This window comes from Apis laboriosa, unplaced genomic scaffold (assembly GCF_014066325.1).
Source record: "Apis laboriosa isolate Shangri-la unplaced genomic scaffold, ASM1406632v1 scaffold262_cov140, whole genome shotgun sequence".
Classification (NCBI taxonomy): Eukaryota; Metazoa; Arthropoda; class Insecta; order Hymenoptera; family Apidae; genus Apis; species Apis laboriosa.
Window position 1 is genome coordinate 320,033 of NW_025222562.1, and position 26,158 is coordinate 346,190.

At 17.2% G+C, this 26,158-nt stretch overlaps 2 protein-coding genes across 4 annotated transcripts; one reads left to right on the forward strand and one right to left on the reverse strand.

Moving 5' to 3' along the window:
• The first annotated feature begins 813 nt into the window (after nucleotides 1-813).
• On the forward strand, nucleotides 814-24,512 carry LOC122713663 (outer dense fiber protein 3B-like). Its single transcript, XM_043934334.1, has 4 exons — nucleotides 814-862; nucleotides 3,011-3,223; nucleotides 20,726-20,930; nucleotides 24,254-24,512. The coding sequence occupies exons 1-4, from the start codon at nucleotides 814-816 to the stop codon at nucleotides 24,510-24,512; spliced, it is 726 nt and encodes a 241-aa protein (XP_043790269.1).
• LOC122713661 (nibrin) lies at nucleotides 8,696-11,889 on the reverse strand. Of its 3 annotated transcripts, none has more exons than XM_043934332.1 (9): nucleotides 11,664-11,889; nucleotides 11,444-11,577; nucleotides 11,193-11,350; nucleotides 10,965-11,124; nucleotides 10,633-10,888; nucleotides 10,387-10,524; nucleotides 9,123-10,312; nucleotides 8,955-9,038; nucleotides 8,696-8,881 (listed from the first exon to the last, which is right to left on the reverse strand). In XM_043934332.1, exons 1-9 carry the CDS (start codon nucleotides 11,686-11,688, stop codon nucleotides 8,801-8,803), a joined length of 2,226 nt encoding a protein of 741 aa, XP_043790267.1. In that variant the 5' UTR covers nucleotides 11,689-11,889; the 3' UTR covers nucleotides 8,696-8,800. The 3 variants fall into 3 exon arrangements, with proteins under 3 accessions (XP_043790267.1, XP_043790266.1, XP_043790268.1); XM_043934331.1 differs by having other exon boundaries at nucleotides 10,633-10,900; XM_043934333.1 differs by lacking the exons at nucleotides 11,444-11,577; nucleotides 11,664-11,889 and having other exon boundaries at nucleotides 10,633-10,900; nucleotides 11,215-11,339.
• Nucleotides 24,513-26,158: the final 1,646 nt, after the last annotated feature.

The window sequence follows — 26,158 nt, forward strand, 5'->3', positions numbered from 1 at the left end:
TAATTATAAATTGTATATTACATATAATTTATAAAATAATAATTTTATATAACATATGATAAAAAAAAATTTAAATTGTAAAAAAAAAAAATAAAAATTATAAAAATAATAATTGTTAAATTTGTTAAAATTTAAAGTAATATATAAAAATTCACTAATCAAATTTTTGAATAGAAAGAATTTTCCAATTAATTTTTGAATAGAAAGAATTTTTAAAATAAATTAATCTTTTAAATAAATTCATATATTACAAATAATTTATAAAAAAATAAATAAATAATTCTATTTTACATGATTAAAATGATTATACATAATTATAATATATATTTATTTATATAATATTTCTTGAATATTAAAAAATATTAAATTTGAATGATGAAATAAATATCATCTAAAAAAATATTTTTTTTAAGAAAATTTTTAAAAGATATATAAAAGTTATTAAAGTAATTTAACTTTTTTAAATAGAATCATATATTTTGTAATTCTATGATCGATACAAATTTTTTTCCATGAAGAAGTATATACTAAATTATATTAATATATTAATATATTAAATTAAAGTAAAAAAAATGTTAGTTCAAAAAAATATCATTATATATTATATATTATTTTTAATTTTAATTTTATCAAATTTATTGTAAGAAATGATATAATAATTAATGAATGAAGAATTTAATTACTCTGAATATGGCTTTTATATTTCTTTCATTCAAATTTCAGATTATTAATAGTTTTTATTTTTTATGTTATGTCGTATTTTTGTATTATTTTTTGTATTTGTTATTATTATATTTTTTCTTCATTATAAAAATGGACAATAAAGAAAATGAACCAAAGTTGTTAAGTTGTATGATAAAAGGTAAGATTTTTATACGAAATATAAATATTTATATTTATATATTATAAAATATTATCATAAAATAATCATGTTCATATCAATAAAATAAAATTTGTAATATTTAAGCTTAATTATATCTTCCATAATTATATTTAATAATTCATGATTTTATATTTATTAATGATTATATATATTAATTTTATATGAGATTTATTTATATTATTTGAATGAATGATTAATTTAACATAGTTTTAAAATATATAATAAGTTAATAGATGTGCAGTTATAATAGTTAATGTTGATTTTTGTTATATTTTGTATTTAGATCATGATTAATTATAAGATGATTAAATTATAAGACAGAAAAATAAAATGATGATTTGTAGTTATGAAAAATGAAGTATATCGATTCCTTGAATTTATTTTTTATTCTATTATTTTATTCTATTCTATAATTCTATGAATTTTTGATGAATTCATTTTATTATTTAATTTTTTTTTATATATATTATAACTATTTTAAATATTTTGTTATTTTTTTATTGATTTATTAATACTTTAATAAAATCTTAATTTAGCAATTGCATATATATTTTATAATTAGTAATTGTATATTTTATACATTGCGAAATTTCTCTTTTCTATAATTGATTATAATATATTCAAAATATTAAGAATAGAAAATCTTTGGAAGATCGATTTTAAGCATAGAAGTAAAAAAACATAAAAATTGATGAACAAACACACATATCGATTATAAATAGTTATAAATAGTTATAAAACTATAATTATATATATATGTATAATATATTAAAAAAAAAATAGAAATTGAGATAGATCAAAATTTGATTTCTACTGATTCACAGAACTCAAATTCGAAACTTTATGAGATCTCGAAATTTTTAAAATTCTCTTGAAATTTGAAACTTTTAAATTTGAAATATTTTTTTTTCTTTCTTTTTTCAAAAAGTATCTATTTTTAAATTTCACAAATTTTCCAACTTGTATTATATTGTAAATATAATATATTTTTCTTTCGAAATATATATTTCATTTAAATTATTTAAATTCTTCTTTTATTGAATGTCTATAAAACTTTTTTTAAAAGTTAAAAAATTGATTCGATTGTTATCATGATGATTTTATTTTATCAATATATTTAAAAATTTATAAAATAAAATTATAAAATATTTTATTCAACATATTATAGATAATGAATATTGATAATGATTATAATCTTGAGATTTTTATCTTCAGTAAATGCTTAATATGTTTCATTTGTTATTAGAGAAAAAATTAGGATATTTTTGTCATACAAGTCATTAGATTTAATATTTTTTCTATGTCGAGTTTCTTAAAAATAAAATTTAATCAGAAGATTAATCTATTATTTTTAATTAATGTCTAATATAAATAAATAATATGAAGGTTAGAATTAAAAAAGATTCTATTAATAAATTATCAATAAAATCTTTGAAATAAAAATATTATTTAGATATCTAATAAACTATTATATTGATGTTTACGATTATTCTTTGATATATTCTTCTTTAATTTGAATAGAGAAAATAAGCATATAATAATTCCTGAATATTGAACAATTTTTTAAGGAATTTAAATAAATATAAATATTGTATTTTGAAAAATATATATTGTAACTATTAACTATTAAAAATATAGTTTTATTTAAAATCTAGATAGATTTACATTCATCATATGTGTCTTTTAAAATTTTGTACATTTATTTAAATTTTTTTATTAAATAAAAAATAAAAAAGATAATCTTATAATTATCAAATAATTATGTAGATATATTTAAAAACTATATGAACTATACATATTAACTATATATATTATTTATATATGAATATTAGATTATAATAAAATTATATAAGTTAAAATATATAATAAGCTAATATAGTAAATTTTAAAATAAAAAAAGAAATGTAAAAAAAAAACGAAAATAATTTATAATTTAATCTAATATTTTAAATGTTACAAAATATTATTAAAATAATGCGAATAATTTTCAATTATAATTATTATTATCAATTGAAATAATAATTATAAATTAATAATATTTTTGTTTATTCAATTTAATTAAAATATATACATATAATTTAATTATATAATTATTATTTATAATTAAAAATTTATACACGTGTGTAGGTCCTGCTCCTATATATAAATTACAGACTTTAGTTGGATATGAAGGTCATTGTTTATCTCGACCAAGAGGTCCTGCATATACTATAAGACCTCGGACAGAAATTCAAATACCAAGTATTGGACCTGGACCTCAGTATAATATATCAAAATTAACAAATTATGGAATAGATAGTTCACCAGCATATACAATAGCTGGTCGAGAACCATTTAAAAGTAAGTACATTTTTAAATATATTTATATAATATATAATACATTTTTATATATTTATTAAATATGTATATAATATGTTTATATACATACATTATAATAAATAAATGTTATGAAATATATTTATTAAATAGCAAAATATTTTATGCTGGATTCATATTTCATAATTAAATATTATATAATAATTTGTTAATTGTAAAAAAAAGATATCGACATTTTAATGATTTTAAATATATATTATCAAAGATAGCTAATAATTATTCTAATATTTTTTTTATATATATATATTAATTAAATTTAAATTAAGATTTCATAATATACATACATATGTATATACATAATAAGTATTATACACAGATGTTATATATTCTAAGTCTCTATTATACATGTCGGAAGAAAATTCTTTAATGTTAACAGTATTATTAAATATTGAAACAAATCAGTAGATAGTAATATAACAGAATCGGAGAAGAGTAATATTCTAATATTTATTAGTTATATTACTGGCAGCTATTTTGTCTCGATATTTAATAGTTCTGTAGATATGAACATACCTGTTTTTACATATTATATTAATACACTGTATGTTGTACTATTGTATAAATGGTATTATCAAATTTGTTTTGTTTTATTATTTATTTATTATATTCTTTCTATTACAAATCAATAAAGTTATATTATATTTTTTCTATTACTATAATCAATAAAGTTATATTTTATATCGAAGAATCGGGGCTTGAATCAATTTCGAAAATGATTGGTTAAAACTATTAAAAATAGTTATATGTATATGTTATTATATAATAGTATATGTTATTATATAATTTGATTAAAACAGATAATAATATAATAATATAATAATTGTTAGCCGATTATAATTCTTTTTTCTTAGATTTATATCGTTTTTTGAAGGTTATAAAATTTATTTATTTTTATTTATTTTTCATAATTGATATTACTATTTATTGAAGCTGCATTATTATATACACATTTTTTTACAAAATCATTATAGAAAAAAGATAAATATATCAAGCAAAATATTAAAATAAGAAAATTAATTATATATTTTGAAATTAACATTGCAACATATATGGGACATTCTTTCTTTTAATATATGATAAATATTTAATTTTTAAAATTTGAAAAATTATATTTTTAATTTTTATATTAGATATTGTTGAATTATTTCATAAATATACATATATTGTTGAATACTCGAAAAATATTATAATGAATACAATAAATTTCATATTACAAAAAAAATAAATATATATTACAGTTAACAATGAAGTGTTGAAAACAATATGATTAATAAATAAAAAACAAGGAAAAGAAAACTGTTAAAGTACTGCTAAAAACATAATTGCAAAATTAATATTTATTGAGATAATATATAACATATATAAAAAAAGAAAATGATATTAAATGATATTAAATATTTCAAAATTTTAAATTAAAAATGAATTTTAGTATTATTAGATCATTATATATTATATGCCATATATTTCAGTTATCAATATATGCAATTTTTTTAAATAAAAAGGAAGTGAAAATTGTAGAAAAAGCAAAAATAATTATGAAAATATTATATTATACTAATATAAATTACTATATTAAATTACTATATTAAATTACTATATTAATATAAATGTTTGAAAATGCAAATGCAATATTTGATTGTATAATACAAAATAGAATTTTAAAAAATAGAATTATAATACAAAATTTACATATATCTAAGCGAATGAAAATAAAAAAATATTATAATCAAATAGATAACAAAGATTTAAAATTATCAATAACATGAAATAAAATTAATGAATTAATTTTAAAATTGTAATAGCTGCAAAAGATAAAAAAAGTTATTAATAAAAGATTTATATAAATAAAGATTATATAAAATTTATTGCATTATAAAAACCAATAAAAATTAAATAAATTTGTTATAATAATAATAATAATAAATAATATGAAAAATTAAAATTATTTAAAAATAATTTTTAATTTAAATAATTTTAGTAAAGATATTTGTAGTAAAGATATGAATTCGCGATATATTATAAATTAATAAAATTCATGATGAAAATGCTAAACATTTTCTACAATTATATGTCAATAAAAAAAATATCAAATCTGAATATATATCTGATGTATTATACGAAAAAGAGTTTAAACAATTATTAAAAAATGCAAAATTTATGTCACTAATATTAGTTTCCTAAATAATATATAATAATTAACAAATGAAATAGAAATATATTTAAAAGAACTGAAATTAAAAAATTCATCAAATGTTTTACATTATTGATTTTTAAACTTATTAAAATTATTATTGTAATTCTTCGCTATTTAATGAAGATTGATAATTGTTAATCAATCCAAATAAGGAATTTTGATGTAAATATAATATATAAATAAAAATTCAATCAATTAAAGTTCATTATTTACGGATATAATTTAATAAGATTAAACAAAATTATAAAATAAATAACAAAACAAAATAAAAAAAATAAATAACATTATTAAAACTGAAAATTATTGAAATATATGTTATATATGTATATAAATGTTATGCAAAAGTGACTTCAATATGTATTTGAGTCAAAAGTGAAATATTGATATAAAAATATTAAAAAAATAATACTTTTGAGATCTTTTTTTGTATATTTCTAAAATTGTATATTCTAAAATTTTTCTTAACTTCAAATATTATTTAATTTACTTCAAATTATTTTGGTATTTTACTGTAATTATAATATTACTTCAAAAAATCAAATGTAATATACATAATATATTTTTATAATTAAAATTTTAAATTTTACTTTAAAATTTTATAACATTTTTTCGTTAGTATATGTAACCACAACGAAAATAATAAAATATTAGAAAAATGATATAAGTATTTAAAATTTTGTATCGATATTGAATTGAAATTTATTAATAAATATCGATAGATTCGATATTGATATTAATTTTATTAATATAATTTATTAATATAATTTAGAAATTAAAACTGAATAGCTGTTAAATTATGAATTAAGAAATATTATTTTAGAATATATATTTTGAATTTAATAATATATAGGATTATAAAAATCGATATACTATATATTATTTTGCATAATTATTATAAGAATGGTTAAACTTGATGTTAATTAACATTATATTAAAAAATAAAAAAAAATTAATATCCAAAAAACTAACATAATCTTAAAATAACATTCACAATGATAATGAACTTTTATATAATTATGTCATTAAATAAGTAAATAATATCATTATACATTCTAAAATCATATATCTACGTCTCAAATTTTTGTTTTCTTAATCTAATAGTGAAAATAATTTAAATGTTTGATTTAACTGTAACATTTTGTATATGAAGAAATGCAAATGTACATAAAATGCATATATATCGTTTGATAATAATGAAAAATAATTAACAAAGATAATTATGATATCCAGAATTTTCAGTCTTAATTTTTTTTACTTTTGTTTTGTAAATATTTTGTAAAATTTTGTATAAACTATACAAAACTATAATTAAAATTTCAGTATTATTTATGATGTTATATATAGAAATTCAAAATATAGTAGTTTTTTTAATTTTATTAAATTTAAAATATAGTAATCTTTTTTGCTTTCCTAATAATCATTCTTAAAAATAAATGTTAGAAACTGTTAAAAAATTAATCATGCAATTATTTTTCATTCTTAATTTAATTCTTAGTTAATAATTATTTTTTTTTACTTTTCATTCTTAAAGTTAATATTTTTACTTTTCAAAACTTTATTTTAAATTTTATCAGGTTTTCCGAAATTATATAAAGCAGAGAGAATGCAGACTTTAAATGTAAAATTTTTTGCTTTGGATATTAATTAATTTTCAAGATATTAATAAAAATTAATAAAAATTTTTTAATATTATATATATTGAATTCTATCTATATGTATATATTCATGATATATATGTATTAGTATGGAACTATTACTTATATTATTACTATATTGTTTTTGAAAATAAATAAATAAATATATATATATATAATATATAAAATAAATATATATATAATAAAATAAATATATCATGCATTCAAAATGTATAAAGGATGAATTAATCATTATTACAGTAATATATATTTATCGAACAATTTATTTTTCGGATCCATAGAATGTAAAATAAAAAAAAAAAATTAGAACAGAAAATATCTAATATTAGAATGATTGAAATTAAAATAATTAACAATCTTCCAATCTAATTTTAGCAATTTTTTTTAGATTAGTGTTTCAGGAGACTGGTCGCCCGTGTCATCGACTACTTATCTATCCTTATATATACCGAATATTTTCTTAAATGAATGTGGAGATTTCAGAAAACACAAGCATTTATAAAATTTGAGGAAAAATCAGAACATTTGAACTCATTGAATAATTTGGACTAAAGAAACTGTTATTTTGAATCTTTTGAACTTTGAATTAACAGAAACATTAGAATCTCTGTGATTTCGCACATTCATTCATTGATAAATAAACTTTCATTATTATATAAGATTTTGTTCTTAATTGTTTAAAATAAAATTTTATAATAAATTTTATTAATTATTTAATATATCTCTCTTAATATGGATTGAAATTAACAATAAAATTTGAAATTAATAATAAATATTTCTTTTAAATGTTGATGAATATATTATAATTTAGATATGTATGATTCATTCCTCAATATAAATGTTTTGTTTCTCTAATATTACCATGTGATTTACAAAATGAAGCGCATGTTCATTATTTTAGAATTACGAATGAAGCGTTATTAATATTTATTAATATTTATTTATTTTATTTACATAGTATTAATACAATTGATATTTCTTTGAATTAGTTTCAGATGTTTTTGTGCTATTATTATAAATTTAAAATAACAAAAATTTAATAATTTTGAAACTAATAGTTCTTGGATCTATATTTTTTTGTTTTAATGAACATTACATGTTTCTGAAATTTGACACTAATTTTTATAAAATCTTATAAATTTTATTACTTTATAATTTATCCTATAAAATTAATATTTAATAATTAATATCCTATAAAAAAATGTAATACAATAATTAATATATAAAATAGCATCTAAAAATAAATTACCTAAAAAAATAATATAATGGTATTATTCACTGTAAAAATAAAAGTATTCTTTTTTAGATAGACAAATACTTTATGTTAATTATACTATATTTTATATTATTATACATTAATTCTGTGTATATATATTATTATTATTATTAATTTTCAAATTTTATTTAAATTTTCTTCAAAATCATTTTTTAATATATAATCATTTTTTATATATTTGTTGAAATATAAAATAAACTATAAAATATAGAGAATATTTAATTAAATAAATGTATGTATGAAATATAGATATAAAAAAATATTATTTAATACAAAAATTTGTTGTTCACAAAACTATTTTAATAAAGAAATATAAATTAACTTGAACTAAAAATTAAAAATTATATTATGCATAATATTAAAAATAATATTATTTGTAATTTCTTTTTCAATTTCTAATATTTTGAAATATCTTATTAAATATTTGTAATATCACATTTATTCCATACGTACATATCATCTAAAGTTATCCTTTTCTTAGGTATTAAGTTATAAACCTAAATAAATAAAAGCTATATTAATGTCTTTAAAATCACTTCTATAAAGTTATTTAAATGTTTTATACTTTACCTTTTTAAATGTTTTACCATGGAAATGATTTCGAAGAAATGATGAATGAAATTTTGTTAAAGTGTTAGAATTCTTTTGTTCTTCCTAAAATTTTAAAATAAAAATTGCATATTTATAATGAAACCTAAGTTCATAAAAATTACATTTATATTCATCTGAAAAACTTACATTGAATGTAATTAATTCTATATTTGCATTTTCTACACATAATTTTTTTCTAATAGATACAGTGAATTCTTCATCAATATCATATTCATTAAATATTTTACATATTTTCTTAGATCTTTTTCGATTTTTTTCTAATGTTTGTATTATTTTGCAATTTTTATCATTTATATCTGTATGAAAATAATTTTTGCATGGCAAGTTTACAACTTGTATTTCCATATTTTCATCTTTTGAATTATTTATTTCGAATATATCATCTGATTTATTATCTGTAAGAGTTTGGGTAAAATTTTGATAATTATTTATATTTGATTTAATTTCTTTTAATTCAGAATTTCTTAAAAAGTTTTCTCTTTCAGAATTTACTTCATTTAATTTTATTTTTTTATTGATTACTGAATCTTTGAATTTTTCAAATTTTTGTATATTTTCATTTTTTTTTATTTGTAAATTTTCACTCTGCATAAAATGTTGTGTACTTTTTGATAATATATTTAAAAAAGATGATGATTCGGAAATAATATTTCGATTTGTTTCAGGAATATTAACTATATTTTGTTTAGATTGCATTATTTTTATATTTTTATTTATTGTTGGTATGTCACTAAAACTATTTTTTATTTCTTCTATACATTGTAATTCATTACATTTTAACTCTCTTATAGATGTATTGTTAAAATCCTCATTTAATGATTCTTGACTATTAAAATCATCTGATGATTCGGAAATAATTCTTGTTATACATTTATGATCTTGGACATTTAAATCTGTTTTCATGAATATTTTATTATCATCAGAAGTATTTGTTTCTTTTATGTATTGTGATTTATTACATTTTACATTTTCTTTAACAGATTGTTTATTAAAATCTACATTTAATAATTCTTGACTTTTCAAATCATTACACGAATCAGGAATAATTTTTATTGTACGTTTAGATTTTTCAATAGATAAATCTGTGTTTATTGAAACATTAGAAATTATTTTTGGTAATATTTTCACATTAGATACTACATCTTGTGTATCAAGATTTAGAATTTTAGATGAGTCACATTTTGGTTTTAATCTTTTTAAGAGTTTTCCAAATTTATATGCTGGATTGCAATATTTTTGTAGGGAACAGTGTAATATAGCTAAAGGTATTTCAGCTTCTGATACCATTTTACGTTTATCTGCTCGTAATGCATTATCTGAAGAAAGAAATTAATTAATTATAAATTAAGAATTATTTTATTATACATTGCAAAATATAATAATAATTTACATATTAAATCATATTCAGATGAAACATTTTGTGTTAATTGTGTTGATTCATTATCAGAATATTGTAATACAACAATATTTGGCGCACAAAGTTTTTCTACTGACCAATTTTTTTTTGAGTATAAATGTGATGTGCCACCTAAGATATATATATTTCTTATTAATAATGATATATTATATTATATTTAAAATATATTAATGTTTTGTTAAAATAAATTATATATTTTAATTTTAATTTGCTACTTACCTGCCATCTTTATAATTTTTTTATATATTTTAAATTGAATTGTACTGAAATGTATGAATATTAAGTCTTTAAATAATTTTGTTCTGTTTATATCTGGGAAAAGAGATAATTTTTGTTTATTAATTAATGATTCACCAATTGGTGGAACGAAATTTTCAATTTCTGGAAGATCTTGACCATTATCTATTGCAATTTTAACTGCATCCCAATAATCCATAGTTATTATTGGTATTGCATAAGCCATAGCACAAGTAACCTGTTTTGTTATCTAAATTAATATAAATTTAATTTGTAAATAAAATAATTAAATGGTAGAATTTTTCAAAGAAAACCTTTTCAGTTAATTTAGCTTTTGATACTGTTAAATGTGTACATATGCTTAACCAATCATATAAAACAGCACCATCAATTTCATCCATCAAACGTTCAAGTTTTTTCCTATCATCTTGATTTAAGGTAGACACCAATGTTATTAAAGGTATATATACCACCCTATATAAATTTCTTCCATAAGACTTGTGAAGCTTTTAAAGGAAAAAAAATAAAAACTGAAGCTTTACGTAAATAAATTATCTTGCAAACCAAATCTTATTTTATCTTTGTGTTGTAGATTATATCCATCTTGAGTTACTTCTATCATTTCATATTCACGGAAGATAAATGTACCATACTTTGATTGTAAATCTGTTATTATACATGTAGATGTTATTTTATCTTCCTGGAAAAATATTTTTATTAAAATAATTTGTTTTTAGTAAATAATGTTTATATTTTTTGCAATTATATAAATAATATATTTTTTTAAAAATACCCTTATAACTTCTTTAACCTTGATGCGAATGGAAGCATGTAATCTGCTGATTGATTCATCATTTTTCAAGATTATATCACCTTTCTTTCTACCAAATATAATTTCTCTATCTACTTTTAAATAGATATAATCTCCTATAATATAAATATCCATAGCATAAAATTTGTTAAATAATATTGTAATTTATATTTGACTTATTATTGTAATTAAAACATAATACCATCTGGATCTATCAAATACCACATTATATAAATCTGATAATTTTATGAATTTTTAAAGTTACAAATATATGTTTCTTAGTTATTATACACTTTTTTCGTTAACTATTATCAATTGGAAAAAACTTAATTATAAAACCATGTTATAAACCAAAATAAATGTTTAATACGGTTAGCTTTTCTTTTGCTTTTTTATGTTATAGTAATTTTTATCCGTATAAAACAACAAAAAATGTTTCTTTTTTCTTATAAAATATAAACATAAAATAAAATAATATGTAGATTTAGCAATCAATGCATATTTGTATTACATAGTTTGTGAATACTAGAGGGCAGAATTGTGCATTGATCAATTAATAGTTAGATTAGATGATTCAATTATTAAAAAAAAAAAACACAATTGATTTATTCAATTGATATTAATTGTCAAAAACTCGTAATTATTTGATTGATTAATTGATTATTAACCATCAATTATAGTGAAGGTTTAATTATTAATAGCTAATTTTAAAACGGAAGTTTAAGATTAAAATTTCAATATTAGAATTTTAATTGAAATTATTTTTGACATATATCATTATATTAATTTTTGAAATATAATAAAACAATTATTAAGCAATAAGAAAATTGTATGTATTTCATTATTAAAAAATAATAAATTCATTGTAAATTCAATATTTATGCAAATATTTATTTATAAATATTTATTCTTTACATATATTTTTGTTGATTATTTTTATTAAATGCAAAATATTAATATTCATGGAAGATTTTAAAAATCGATTTTAAAATTAATATAAAAATAATTTAAAAATAATATAAAAGTAATTTAAAAATATCAGTTGAAGCTTATTTTTCGAATTATAAGTAGTTTAATTTAAATTATAATTATAGTTAAATTATAATTATAGTTTAATATTAGATAAAAAGAAATGAAGATTTTTAGAAAGATTTTGTTTTTACAAGAAATTTTCTCAAGTTTTAACAATCGATTTTATTAAAATTTTAATGAAATAAAAGATATAATTTTTCCAAAAATATTTGATTCATATTTTTTTTATTAACAATCATTCATACTAGAGATTAAAAATAATCTTCAAAATTGAGGATAAAAAATATTTTTTTTTCAATATTTTGAAAATTTTTTATAGTATAAAAAAATGTATAAAAATTATTTGTTTTTTAATAACTAATTTGATTATTGATTTTAAATTAATTTTTAAAATATCTATTATTTAAAAATTAATGTTTTATTAATTTTTGATGTAAAATATAATGATATTTTTGTCTAATTTTGTTTATTTTAATCAACATAAAATGTAAAAATAGTAAAATTTATCATATTATCATATTAATTAATAATTTCTGTTATTAATAATAAAATAATAGATATTGTTAATTTATATAAATGTTAATATAATAGTAACAAAAAATATAATTTATATGTTATATTTTAATATATTTTAATTTATATATTGTATATAAATTATATATTATATATATAATATAATTTTTATATATATATAATGTAATATAATATAATCTAATATAATATAATATCAAAGAATAAATTATAAATATTCTTTAGTTTTCGAGATATTAATAAAAAATCTTTATTTCAATAAATTGAATTCTGCTTATATATGCATAATGTTAGAACTATATATTTATTGCATATCATATAGTTATATTTCAAAAGAATTGTCATATTATATTTTTTTTTATGTTTCTAAAAAATTACATTATTTACTATATAATACTAATATAAATATTTTTAAAAACAAATTAGAAATCATATTATACAATGATTTTTTAATTTTATAAATTAAATATCTATAATATTTAATATATTTTAAATATAACAAAACATTATAATTTAATAAATTTTGTTACAGAACAAATTATTATAACTTTATCTTTTGTTTTATTATTTTATCTTTTATAATATCTTTTATAATAAAATTGCATTACATAACAGTATATTATGTTCAAATAACTATTTGATATGATTTATTATTAAGGAGAAAATTGTTAAATAACAAATAACACAACATTTTTTATATATACTTTTATATATACTTAATATAGTTATTATATAAGTATTATATATTATATAAAATATAGTTATTATATAAGTAGTGTACTTATTTATAAGATAAACAAATAATTTCATATGAATTCATGTCAAAATCGTGATATATGAATATTAGGTTATTAAATTTTGTGTTAAATTGTAACCGCTATTATAATACTATTATAATAGTATAACTTTATACAATATAAAAGAAAAATACAAAACTTAAGTTTAAAGGTTTATAAAACTCGTCAAAAAAAATAAAAAATATCAATCAATATAGTGCTTTTAATATAAAATCGAGTTTTATCATTTACAATTGTATCATATACAATTATTGGACATTGTGAAATGAATTAATATAAAATTTTTTTTATCATTCACGAAGATTGAATGTCGTAAATTTTTTCTTTGAATATAAATAAAAAGATTATTTAGAAATAATATTTTAGTTTAAGTTAATACAAAATTATTATTAACAAATTATTAATAAATTATAAATGCAAAAATAAATATTATTAATAAAATATACGAAATATATATTTGCTATTTTCACATTTAAATAATAAGCAAACATCATTAAATAATAAGCAAATGATCTATGTTCAAGAATAACGTTTTCTATATTCGATATTAAATAAATATTAAATATATATTAATTAATTTATTATCATTTAATTTTGTTTATATCTACAAAATTAATTAATATTAATAATAATTTTGAGTTAATATATAAATCAATTTCTCTATTTACATCTATTTACATCTAATTTATTTATTTACATCTAATGTAAATAGAATTATGAAATTATTAACGATATCATATATTGGATCATATATATAAAATGATAAAAGATCATGATATAAAATCAAAATGATAACAAATTTTATATCGATTATAGAACCTATGTTATTGGTCATTTTTTGCCCCTTGATGAATGATGAATAATAATAATTTTTCCTTTAAGAAGATATATTAAAAAAATATATTAAGAAAAATTCTTTTTTTTTTTAACATTTTGTATATTTGAATATATTTCGAGATTGAAAAGTGAACTTTGATTAATATTTTTATACGTGTATGATAATATTTAATGATTTTTTTTAAATAATTATCTAACATAACATAATAAAATTATTTCACTAAAATAAAGAAAAATTATAAAGACTAAAACAATTTTAAAATACATTGTAAAACTGAAAGCAAAATAATAACTAAAATTAATACTTATTATTTGCTTTTTATTTTTTTTGAAAGAAATTATAAGAAATATAGAAAATAAATAAAAAAAAAATATAATAAATATCCTAAAATTCTTTGTATGTTAAATGCTGTAGAAAAATTATTTAAAATGTTAAAAGTTAAATGCTGTAGAAAAAAATTTTAAAATATAATAATGATAAATGAGAAAAATGAAGGCATTCAAAATAAAGACATTATTATATTTTATATTTCTGAGAATATTAATATGATCATTTCAAATAATTCATAAATTATTTAAATTAAATTATTATTATTTTTTTTGTTTGTATAAAAAAGTATATTTTATACAAAAATTATATAAGAAAAGACATAATTCATATTAGAAAAAACATTATAAAAAAAGACATAATTTCATATTCTTTTTTTTATGATTGAACATGATTAAATAATATTACATAAAAGTTGACTTTGTGTTTTTAAATAAAATTGCATATTTTTTTATATTTTTTTCACATTAATATCAATCAATATTATTATTATCTAAAACATTATTGAATAACTATATAAAAAAATTATTAGTGAAATTATATGAAAAATTATAAGATTATTAATTTAATTTTCTAAAATTCATCTTATGACAAAAAAAATAAGAATAAAAGAAAATCATTTCATATGATTTTTATCTATTATATAATAAATTATATAATAAATTATTTCATTTACTATATAAAATATTTTATTATATGGTATAAATTCGATTTTAGAATAACATAGATATATTATATATATATAATTTAACATACATACATACATATATACTATATACTTAAAGCTCTAAGCAAAGATTCACATGTGATAAAATTGACTTGAAATAAAAATTAATTAACAATAATAATATTAATTGGAGAGAGTATATTTGGAGAGATTTTAAATATCAAAACGATAAAAAAAGTTATATATAGCATATAAATATATATATAAAGTATATATACATATATATTCTTAAAACTTAATTAAAAAATTATAAATATTTTAAGTTTGAATTAAACAGAAGACAATGATGGAATGAGAGTTGGTATGCAACAGTATTATGATTACGATATAGTAGAGTTTTTCGAAAAATAAATGTATTAATATCTTTTTATATGATATTCATATATGAATGATTATTTCTAAATTTCAATGTAAATTAAACAATATTTACTTTCTTGAAATAAATTATAAGATTTTGCATTAGAAAAGTTAAATTTGCGTTTTAGTACACACAAACTTGCTTCTTTTAATTATTTCACATATGTAAAATGTAATATTTAAATCAATTTGAATTTCACAAATTAATATTAATTGAAAAATTTTTGTCTCTCATTTATATTCAACATTTTTTATTCTGATATAAGATTATTGAACAAAAAAAATAAAATCAATAAAATTATTGAAAAAAAAAATAATAATTGAAATTCAATATCTACATTTTGATTATATTAATATTATATTTTATATTCACTAAAAATCCGTAAAAGGATTATATTTTTTTTACCACATTACTACTGCGTATTGATTTATTCTTTATTCTTTATTAATTTTTTTTTTTATTAATTTCTTTATTCATTAATTTTTTTAAATAAAATTTTAAATAAAATTATTTTAATTATTATTTATTATTTAATTTTTTACATTTGATGATTGCTTAATAAGATGTTTAAAGATAATTTAATTAAAACCTTATTTTAAAATTTAATTAATTTTATTTGAATTCTATATATTTTATGTATTTGAATATGTTATTTTATCAAATTCTAAATTCGACTTTATGATATATTATTAAAATAGCGTTACAAATAAATAAATAACAAATTTAGTGTATTAGAAAAAAAAAATAAATAGAATAAAAAAATGAGATAGTAATATTTTAAAAAATTGAATTTTATATTTTTATATATTAAAATACCAAAATTTAATTGAATAATCTTTCTTACTGTCGAAATAATAATATTTTGTTCTGGTTTTGATTCGTTCATTGATAATATATATTGTAAATAAAAATATAAAAAACAAAAATTAATGAATTTATAATATATATTCTAAATATATATGTATAAAAAGAAAAATTGTAATATATACGCATTTTTTGTGAATATGTGATACTAATTCATGTGATATTGATGTGTATAATTAATATATATTCTGGTTTAATTATTTATTATTGTTTTTCTTCGAATTAGAAATTGAATCCAAATGAAATAAGAATTTGTCAATTGATTCTTTATTTATTGACTTACTTTATTATTATTCAATAATGATAGAAATTTATAAAATATAATAATAGAAATTGATTCAAATATTATTTTTACAAAATAATTGTAAGAATAATTTAAAAAAGTAAGTTTGTCTATAGAAAAAAAACATATAATTTTAAATGAAATGTTTTATAATTATCGTGTAATGCCAAATATTATGGAATTTATTGTAAATTGTTCAAAATAAATCTTTATTAAATAATAAATATAGATTTCAATTTGCATAATTAAAAATAATAAATTTTTTTTTTAAACAACATAAGTATATTATACTTATATTATATGATATATTATATTATGTTACATCGAAAATCAGAAAATAGTCATTTGTATATCTAAAATTTAAAAATATTAATATATTTATTTTTCATTACAGAATTATATAAATGATACTGCAATACGATATTATTATATATTCTGAACTAAATTTCATTTTACTCTCATTTCTATCTAGGCAACTATTTAGCCAATTCGGAAATTAAAAAAATGATGAAATAAAAAAAATGTTTCTAATAGAATTTTATTTTTCTTTAATGTCAACATTCGTTGGTTGGTTTTAAGAAGTAAAATTATCTTTTCAAAAAAATTTAGAATTTTTTTTTTCGTGAAATATCTCAAGAATAATTAATAATAAAATAAAAGATATTTAAAGAAAGTTTAAATCAAAGATGAATCTTTGATTTATCTTTGTAATTGACAGTAAAAATATGCTACTATTCAATTCGTAATCGCAACACTATCTGCATCAATTAAATCAATTGATTTCAAGACAAAACAAAAAATAAAAAAAATAAGATTTTCAATTTTTCTAAAGAAAAGTAATAGACATGATTTAATCTTTAAATGAGTTTCCAAGAATTTGGATATTTCAGATAACGTAATTCTCCGAGATAAAAATATCAATATTCACATTCACATAATGAAATTGTATATAATTTATATATCATTAACACATAATCAGTTTTCTTTTTCCAGATTCAAAAATCTTTTTCAATATGCTTGATTTAAAAGCATATCTCGAGATACATTTCGGTGAATTTTAAAATCATGTAGATTTCTGTTATTTTAAAAGTAAAAAGACAGTACCAAAATGTAATATTTGTAAAATATTATCTTTTATATTATGTACATGGTAAAAAATATTTGTATTTCAAACATTTCTATGAGAAATATTATTATTATAGTTATCATATTTTTATCATTTATTAATTACATATTTTATAAAAATATAAAATAACAAGGTATATATTATATATATATATATATATATATATTTAAATATTTATTTTATTCATAAAAATTGTTATTAAATATACTTAAATTTAATATAAATAATTTATATGCGTAAATTAAAAATAAATTGGATCATGAAATCAATTTATTAAAGAAAATTATTAAAATGAAAATTTTAAAAAATAATTATAAAATAATTTTAAAAAATAATTATAAAATAATATTTTATTTATTTAAAAAAAAATTTTAACATACAAGTTATTTATAGATATGAAAAGAAGTTTCTAGAAATATAATAAAAACATTTTTTTGAGAAATAGATTAGACATAGATTTTTCAAAAAAATTTTTTACGTTGTTTAGTAAATACAATAAAATGATGCAAATTTTGTTTAAATTTTTTTTCAAAATATATATTTCACTATTTCTGAAATTTTTCGAATAGAAAATTCTTAATTTTTTTTAAGATAATTTCATACTTTAAAATCTAATATTAACCTCCCTCCAAAAAATAGGGTTGTATTATAGATGATTTATTTTACTTATATGCGAATTTCATAATTTTTTTAATTTATTTTATAATTTAATTTTAATTTCTGAGTTTCCTAACTTTTTTTGCAAATCTAATTTTTCTTGTAAGTTTTTTATATCTATAAGAACTTTTTTCATTATTTTATTTAAAATTCACTTTCCAAAAGTGTTTTGTATTTTTGTAAATACTTTGTGTACAATGAAACATTTTTACGTAAATACCTATTATAAAATATAGTAATTTTTTAAATGTAGATTTATGACTTTATTTTTGATATACAAGATAAGGCAAAGATATACAAGATGATTTAAAATAGATCATCTGAATACTTCTGCTGTTATTATTTAAAAAAAATGTGCTAAATCAAACTTATAACAATAATAATCAAGATATTCAGATGATTTGTTTTACATACTTCATTCTATTTATTATTAAATTTATTGTTCCGAATATTTCCGATCTTGAAAAATTTGACAATTCGAAAGTCATAATGTATTAAAATTTATATTTTATATAATACAAAAACACGATAGAATGCTAATATTACTCATGCTTTGTTTATATTTTTTTTATGATATATTTATACTTACAATGATAACTTATGATCAATATAATTTAAACATTTAAAATTAAAACTTGTAAAAATGTTAATTTAATCTAAGTTTCTAATTTAACATAATCTTTCTTTTTTACGCGGAGAAAATTATTCTCATGGATATCTTTCCTTCCTAGAAAGAGAAGCAGAGTAATATCAAAATTTTAAAGATTAAAATGGTCTATATTGAGAGAATATTGAAATACATATTAAGTATTTTCGCGCATAATTTATTATTTACATAAATTAAATTTATAGAGATCAGTACTTACTATCTTTTCTCGAAATCTTCACCACTGTGTCGTCAAGTCGACAATATCCAATTTTAATCTTTCCGCTACGGGCAATTTCTCTGTCGCGACACTCCTGCTGAACGAGCCAAAAATGTGCACAGTAGAGAAAGATCATCAGTCACGTTTACGGCATTTTTTTGGTGATTTTATTTTATTGATCTGAAATTTCATGAGAAACAAATTATAAAAGAAACAAAATATGTTACATTTCCAGAAAAAGATACTCGATGTACAATAACTCCAATTGCTCGTTATATGTATAATACGCGGTATCTTATGCAGAGCGACTATAGTTGCTCATGTATCAATGGCATTTTATGGAAAGCGACTATAGTCGCCCGTAGTAACGAAAGGATTAAAATCTGTTTGCAACCTATATGGTTAAAGCTTTTAAATTCATTCTTATGTACGAGAGCTGATATCCTGATATCGGAATACTCGCGATTAAACTGCATTAAAATTAGTAGAGAGAATAACTCTATAGATTCAATTTAATTTAATTTAATCTATTTTAATTGGAGATTATTTAGTAAGTAAGATTAAGTTTATGTTAAATTAGTACTTTCGAAGAACTCCTCTTTCAAGAATCCTTTTTTTTTTGCAAATATTTTATATTTATGAAAAATGTATATTTATTATAGTACATAAATCTATTAAGGATATCTCTTATAAATGTATAGAAATTTTAATACTTTATAACTTTTGAATGAATCTTGCTCGTCAAATTTTTCAAGATCAAAGACTATCATAATATAATTAAAATGATAATATATATCAATATAAAAAAATATAAATTCATAAATGATATTATTTATATTATTATATTTATTTACTTAGTAAGAGATCTCGGACCAGGACCAGGAGCACATTATCCAGAACTATGTCCACCAATGAATCACAAAATTAGAGCTCCTGCTTATAGTATTAAATCTAGAAGTAGAATAAAATTTGATGATATTGGACCTGGTCCAAATGCATATATCTTGCCAACTTGTATAGGACCAAAAATTCCTGACAAAGTAGCTCAAGGTGCCTTTTCTATGTACGTATATAAATTAAAAATTTTATTAAATGTTAGATATTAAAACTTTTATGAATTAAATTTTGATAATTTAATGTATCTTGTACTTATATCTTGTATATAAGTATATAATCATATATATATATATATATATATATATATATATATAATATTTATAATCGTATATAAGCATATAATAGCATATAATCTTTATGATTAAATATTTTGTAGATATTAAAAATTATCTATCTGCTAAAAATTTTTAAAATTGAGATTTAGAAATTAAATATAATATTTATATATAATAATTTTAATATATTAATAGAACAAATTTATAATTTTAAATTTCATTATTATATTATCAGTAATATGCATTATTTATTGTATTTTTAAATATTTTAAAATATAAATTATAATAAAACTTTATTTATATGAATANTTACGTTCATATAAATGAAATAATGTTCAATAGTATTTATATGGTAATATGGTATGGTATGGTATGGTTTATATAGTAAAAGCTCAAATAAAGTTCCAATAACCAAAGAATTATAAAAATTTTCGAGATGAAAGGTGTTCATGTGAAGTTCATATAAATTCTGTTTTATTATATTTTATTATTCTATTTTGACAAATATTTTGTTTTTATTATTTATTTAAATTAACACAATTAAAAAATTAATAATTACAGTAACACATTGGTCGTGAAAACAGTTTTGATTAAAAAGTTTTTTTAATTGAAATAAAAATATTAATTTATTATTAAAATTTATTATTAAAACTTTTTAAAATAATGAAAATATTTTTATGTAATATATTTTTATAAATAATAAAATTTTTTATTGATTTAATAATAATTGCTATATGAATTGTTATATAAAGAACTATTATATTTTTATTTTATTATATATATATTATATAGTTTTAAATATATATAAATATATTATAAATTGAAAGTTCTTTTTTTTTAAAATTGCGAAATATCGTTATCGAATTTCGAAAATGTTGCATGATTCAATATAGTTATTTTATCAGACATTTTTGCCTTCTCCATTTTGTTATGCTTTAGAAACATTATGTTTTATATGCTATGTTTATTTTAACATCATTTCCTTAATTCATTTATTTCCCTATGATAAACGATAACGGTAAAGATGGTCTTTAATTATTGCTCGTTGATTTTTTCTACCTAGAATTAATTTTTTATCCTCATTTAATGTCCAATTTCATTAAAATTTATTTTTTATTATAAATTATTAGATGATAAAACTAAACGAACTAATTGCTTTTGATGATTCTTTTGAATTCGCTCTTTCTATTAACTAAATAATCAGGTTAAAAATTTTTAAAAATAAGATAATTCTTATTTTCATTTACAAAATATTTTCATCTTGAAGAAGCGAATTGTGACAGATTAAAATTAACCAATATTTTCCTTAAGATATTAAGGAAAATATTAAGGATTAAAAACATGCAAAGTTTTAAAAAAGTTTTAAAAAAATCAATCAATTTTTAAGTTATCGATGTTCTTTTTTATATTGCATCAATTACATATCATGTAAAATTTAACCAGAATTTTAGAGAAATATTATTTCTGATAATGATTTGTATGTATAAAAAATCTTTATAATATCGGATTAATTTTTAAAAATACTAATACTATAAATGCTTTTATCATAAATAAAATTGAATTTTTCTTTGAATATATATGTTTGCATGTGATACATTATTTTAAAATAATTCAGTAACAATAATAGATTCAAATTTTGAATTATTAATTTTAATTAAACTTATAGAACATTAAACAGTAAAGAATTATTCTAAATATAAATATTTAAATTTTCGAATTATTTCCATTTTTGACTTGCTTGCATATCTGTACAAGAGTTGAATTTCTCACAATGTTATGATAAATGATCGTGTCCAGCATGATAGTTACAAGTCAAAGCGATGCATAGTTACAAGAAAATTAACTATTTATCATATTCGATATCTCAGGTTATCTCAAAAATATATAATTGTAATATCACGACATAGTACGATATATTTATAACAAGATATTAAATAGACTCTGTTGTCTTACTTTTTAATGAAAACTTATACCCTCAGAAATCAATTTTAAGTGAGAGAATCATAGTTTCTCGGTGAGACATGATAATAACCAATAATCACAATCAGCATCTTGATTTGTGATATATTCAAGTTAGAGAAAAATTCTTCAAACTATAGTCAGCGTTGTACCAAGATATGATGATAATTAGGGATTGATCAGCATATGTTTATTATAGATTTCTCCGAATATAAGATGATGTTGAGTTGTCTAAAATATGTCACAAGATATATTTTGAATTTGGAATCTGCGCGTCTGCGGAAGTTGTGCTTTAATCAGGCTATCTCAAAAATATATAATCAACTAAATTCTTCTCAAAAATGGCATCATCAGGCAACATTATTTGTTTAGGCTTAATGGGAATCGGGAACTGATAATAATGAAAAAAGATTTCCAAATGAAGAATTTCTTCAAATAAACATAAATTTTGTGAGCATTATTCCTCACAAACAATATATATTATTATAATAAAATTTCACAATAATTAATTTGGATATCTAAAAAATGAGTTATATTTTTTATCAGAATTTCAATTATGCAAACGCTCAGTGTTTTTATTCTATCATTATTTTATCCAATGTGATATGTAATGTGAAATTTTTTATAATTTTTTTAATGTATCTTATATATGTATATGAACTTTTTTCATGTATAGAATCTATTTTCCAAAAATGTTTTACATTTTTATAAACATTCTATATATATGTAAACAAAAATACTGTTTATATTAAAGAATCACAGTGTTTGAATTTAAAAAGAAATTTTTTTTATTTCTGAAATTATTTTTTTTATTTATCTGCTAGTACATTTATTCTTTCTATTACTATTAGCATAAATTCATTTTCCTACTTTTTTTGTTCTCATACATTCATAATTTTACATTTCTATCAATTATGCTAACTTTGATTTATAAGTTAGCTAAGATTTTATAATTATTTTTACGATTAAGATTTAATAATAATAATTATAATTTTAGAATTATCATAATTTTATATTATATAATATATATTATCTTCAATAATTTTAAGTAATAAAACTTTATTTCTAAAAATTTTTGATAAATAATAAATAATGAATATACATATTTGTATTATATTTCTTATAACTCTTATATATATATTATAATTTTGTATATAATGGTTGATATATTAATAAATATATTGACTGTTATAATATAATAAGAATAAATAGTAATAAAAATAATAATCAAAATATGTTTTATGTATTTCACTAGAGCTGGAATTCATAGAATTAAAGAAGAAGATGTTGGTCCTGGTCCAGCAGCTTATAGAAATATTCGAACTGATCTTGTAAAACGTAGTGCTCCAGCATTTAGCTTAAAATGGAGGACTCATTTAGCAGAACTAGAATTAAGTCCAGGTCCACGATATTATCCTTTATATAATACTGGAAGACGACAACCTATGTATTCTTTTGGAATAAGACACAGTGAATGTGCTGGTTTGCCTATCACTGATATAGATGAAGATTAATGAACTATTAATTTTATAAATTATTATATTTCAATGAAAATTTTATATATAATTTTGTAATGTTTTTTATATTTAAAATATATTTTTTTTGTATTGTTAAAATAGTTGATTTATATTTTTAAATAAACCCTCTTACATTATTAATATTAATAATTACTTTAAATATTAAATTATTCTTTTTTTCCGTTAAATTATTTAATAATAATATTAAGATTTTTTATGTAATAACTCTTTGATGTTTGATTTATTGCAATAATTAATATCAGAAATGAAATAATTTAATCTTATCAAAAAATTTAATTGATTATGATTGATGTACATAGAAATTCTTTAGTTCGTACAGATGAAAAAAATGAAATTAATTGCAAAATCACTGCGATTGCAGTTGAGAAAGTAATCATTTTTATTATAGTTCGATTATAGTAAAATGAAACATTATGATCTCTTTCACATCTCTTTCATTTTGTACTTTATGTTTGATTTTATTAGAATTAAAAATATAATATCTGTTTTAATATATATTTATCTATATATAATTATTTCTAAGAAATATTAGAAATACGAAACAATATTTCAAATTAAAATTCTATAATATCGAAATAATTGAAGAATTCTGTGAAGATTACAATTAAATTTTTATATAGAACATTATATTTTATTATTTCATATTCTTGTAATATTGCGTATTCAAAACATTATCTATATATATTTTTTCATAAAGCGCTGTTAAGCTATTTTTTAAGTTTATTACATACTATCAATATTATCATTGTCATTTCAATTTATATGCGAGAACGTTGCACAGTCTTTTTATATACCATGATATAGCTTTAAAAAAAAAAAACAATTGTGTTTTCAATGGAATAATTTATATGTAAAAATAACATTTCAATGTTGAAGAAAATAAAAAAGTAACTTCAATATAGATTGAAATGTTTAAATAGAAATAATCTTAATAATAAGGAATATGTTAAAAAATAATCATACTTAAATTACTTTAAAATATACGCATATGCGCGCATGTGTGTCCACGCACTCAAATTAATTTTTTTAGAAACACTATGATGCGACTCAACAATATTTTCGCAATATAAATGTTAATGCCACTAATATGTAAATTTTAAAAGTTAATAATTTAACAATGGTTTATGAAAAATATATATAATAGTATTCTAAATATGACTTAATATTAACTATAAAAATATATAATAAAAAATAAAGAATTTAAATGTGACATTCACAGCTAACATCTAATTGTCTAACATTAAGATCAAATAATTATCATCATTATCATATTTTTATTTGAAACATTTTTTTTTATTTCTGATATTTATAAAAATAATTATATGTAGATATTTAAAAACGTTAAAACGAACATATTGTATATTACAATTCATGCAAAAGTTCAATTTGCATTCTGTCTTATTTTAAAATTATTTAAAAAATTCAAATCTTTAAATTTCCTTTCAATATGTTTGAGCGTTGAATACTCTTTTTTTTCTGTAGAATTTTAATTACTGTAAAATTAGTTATTACATTATTCAATTTTTATCTTTATCTAAGCCTTCTTGTTTTGATTTTAAATATAAAAAATGTGAATTTAAAATAAAATAATTTTATTTATGTTCATAAAATGTGCATATGTA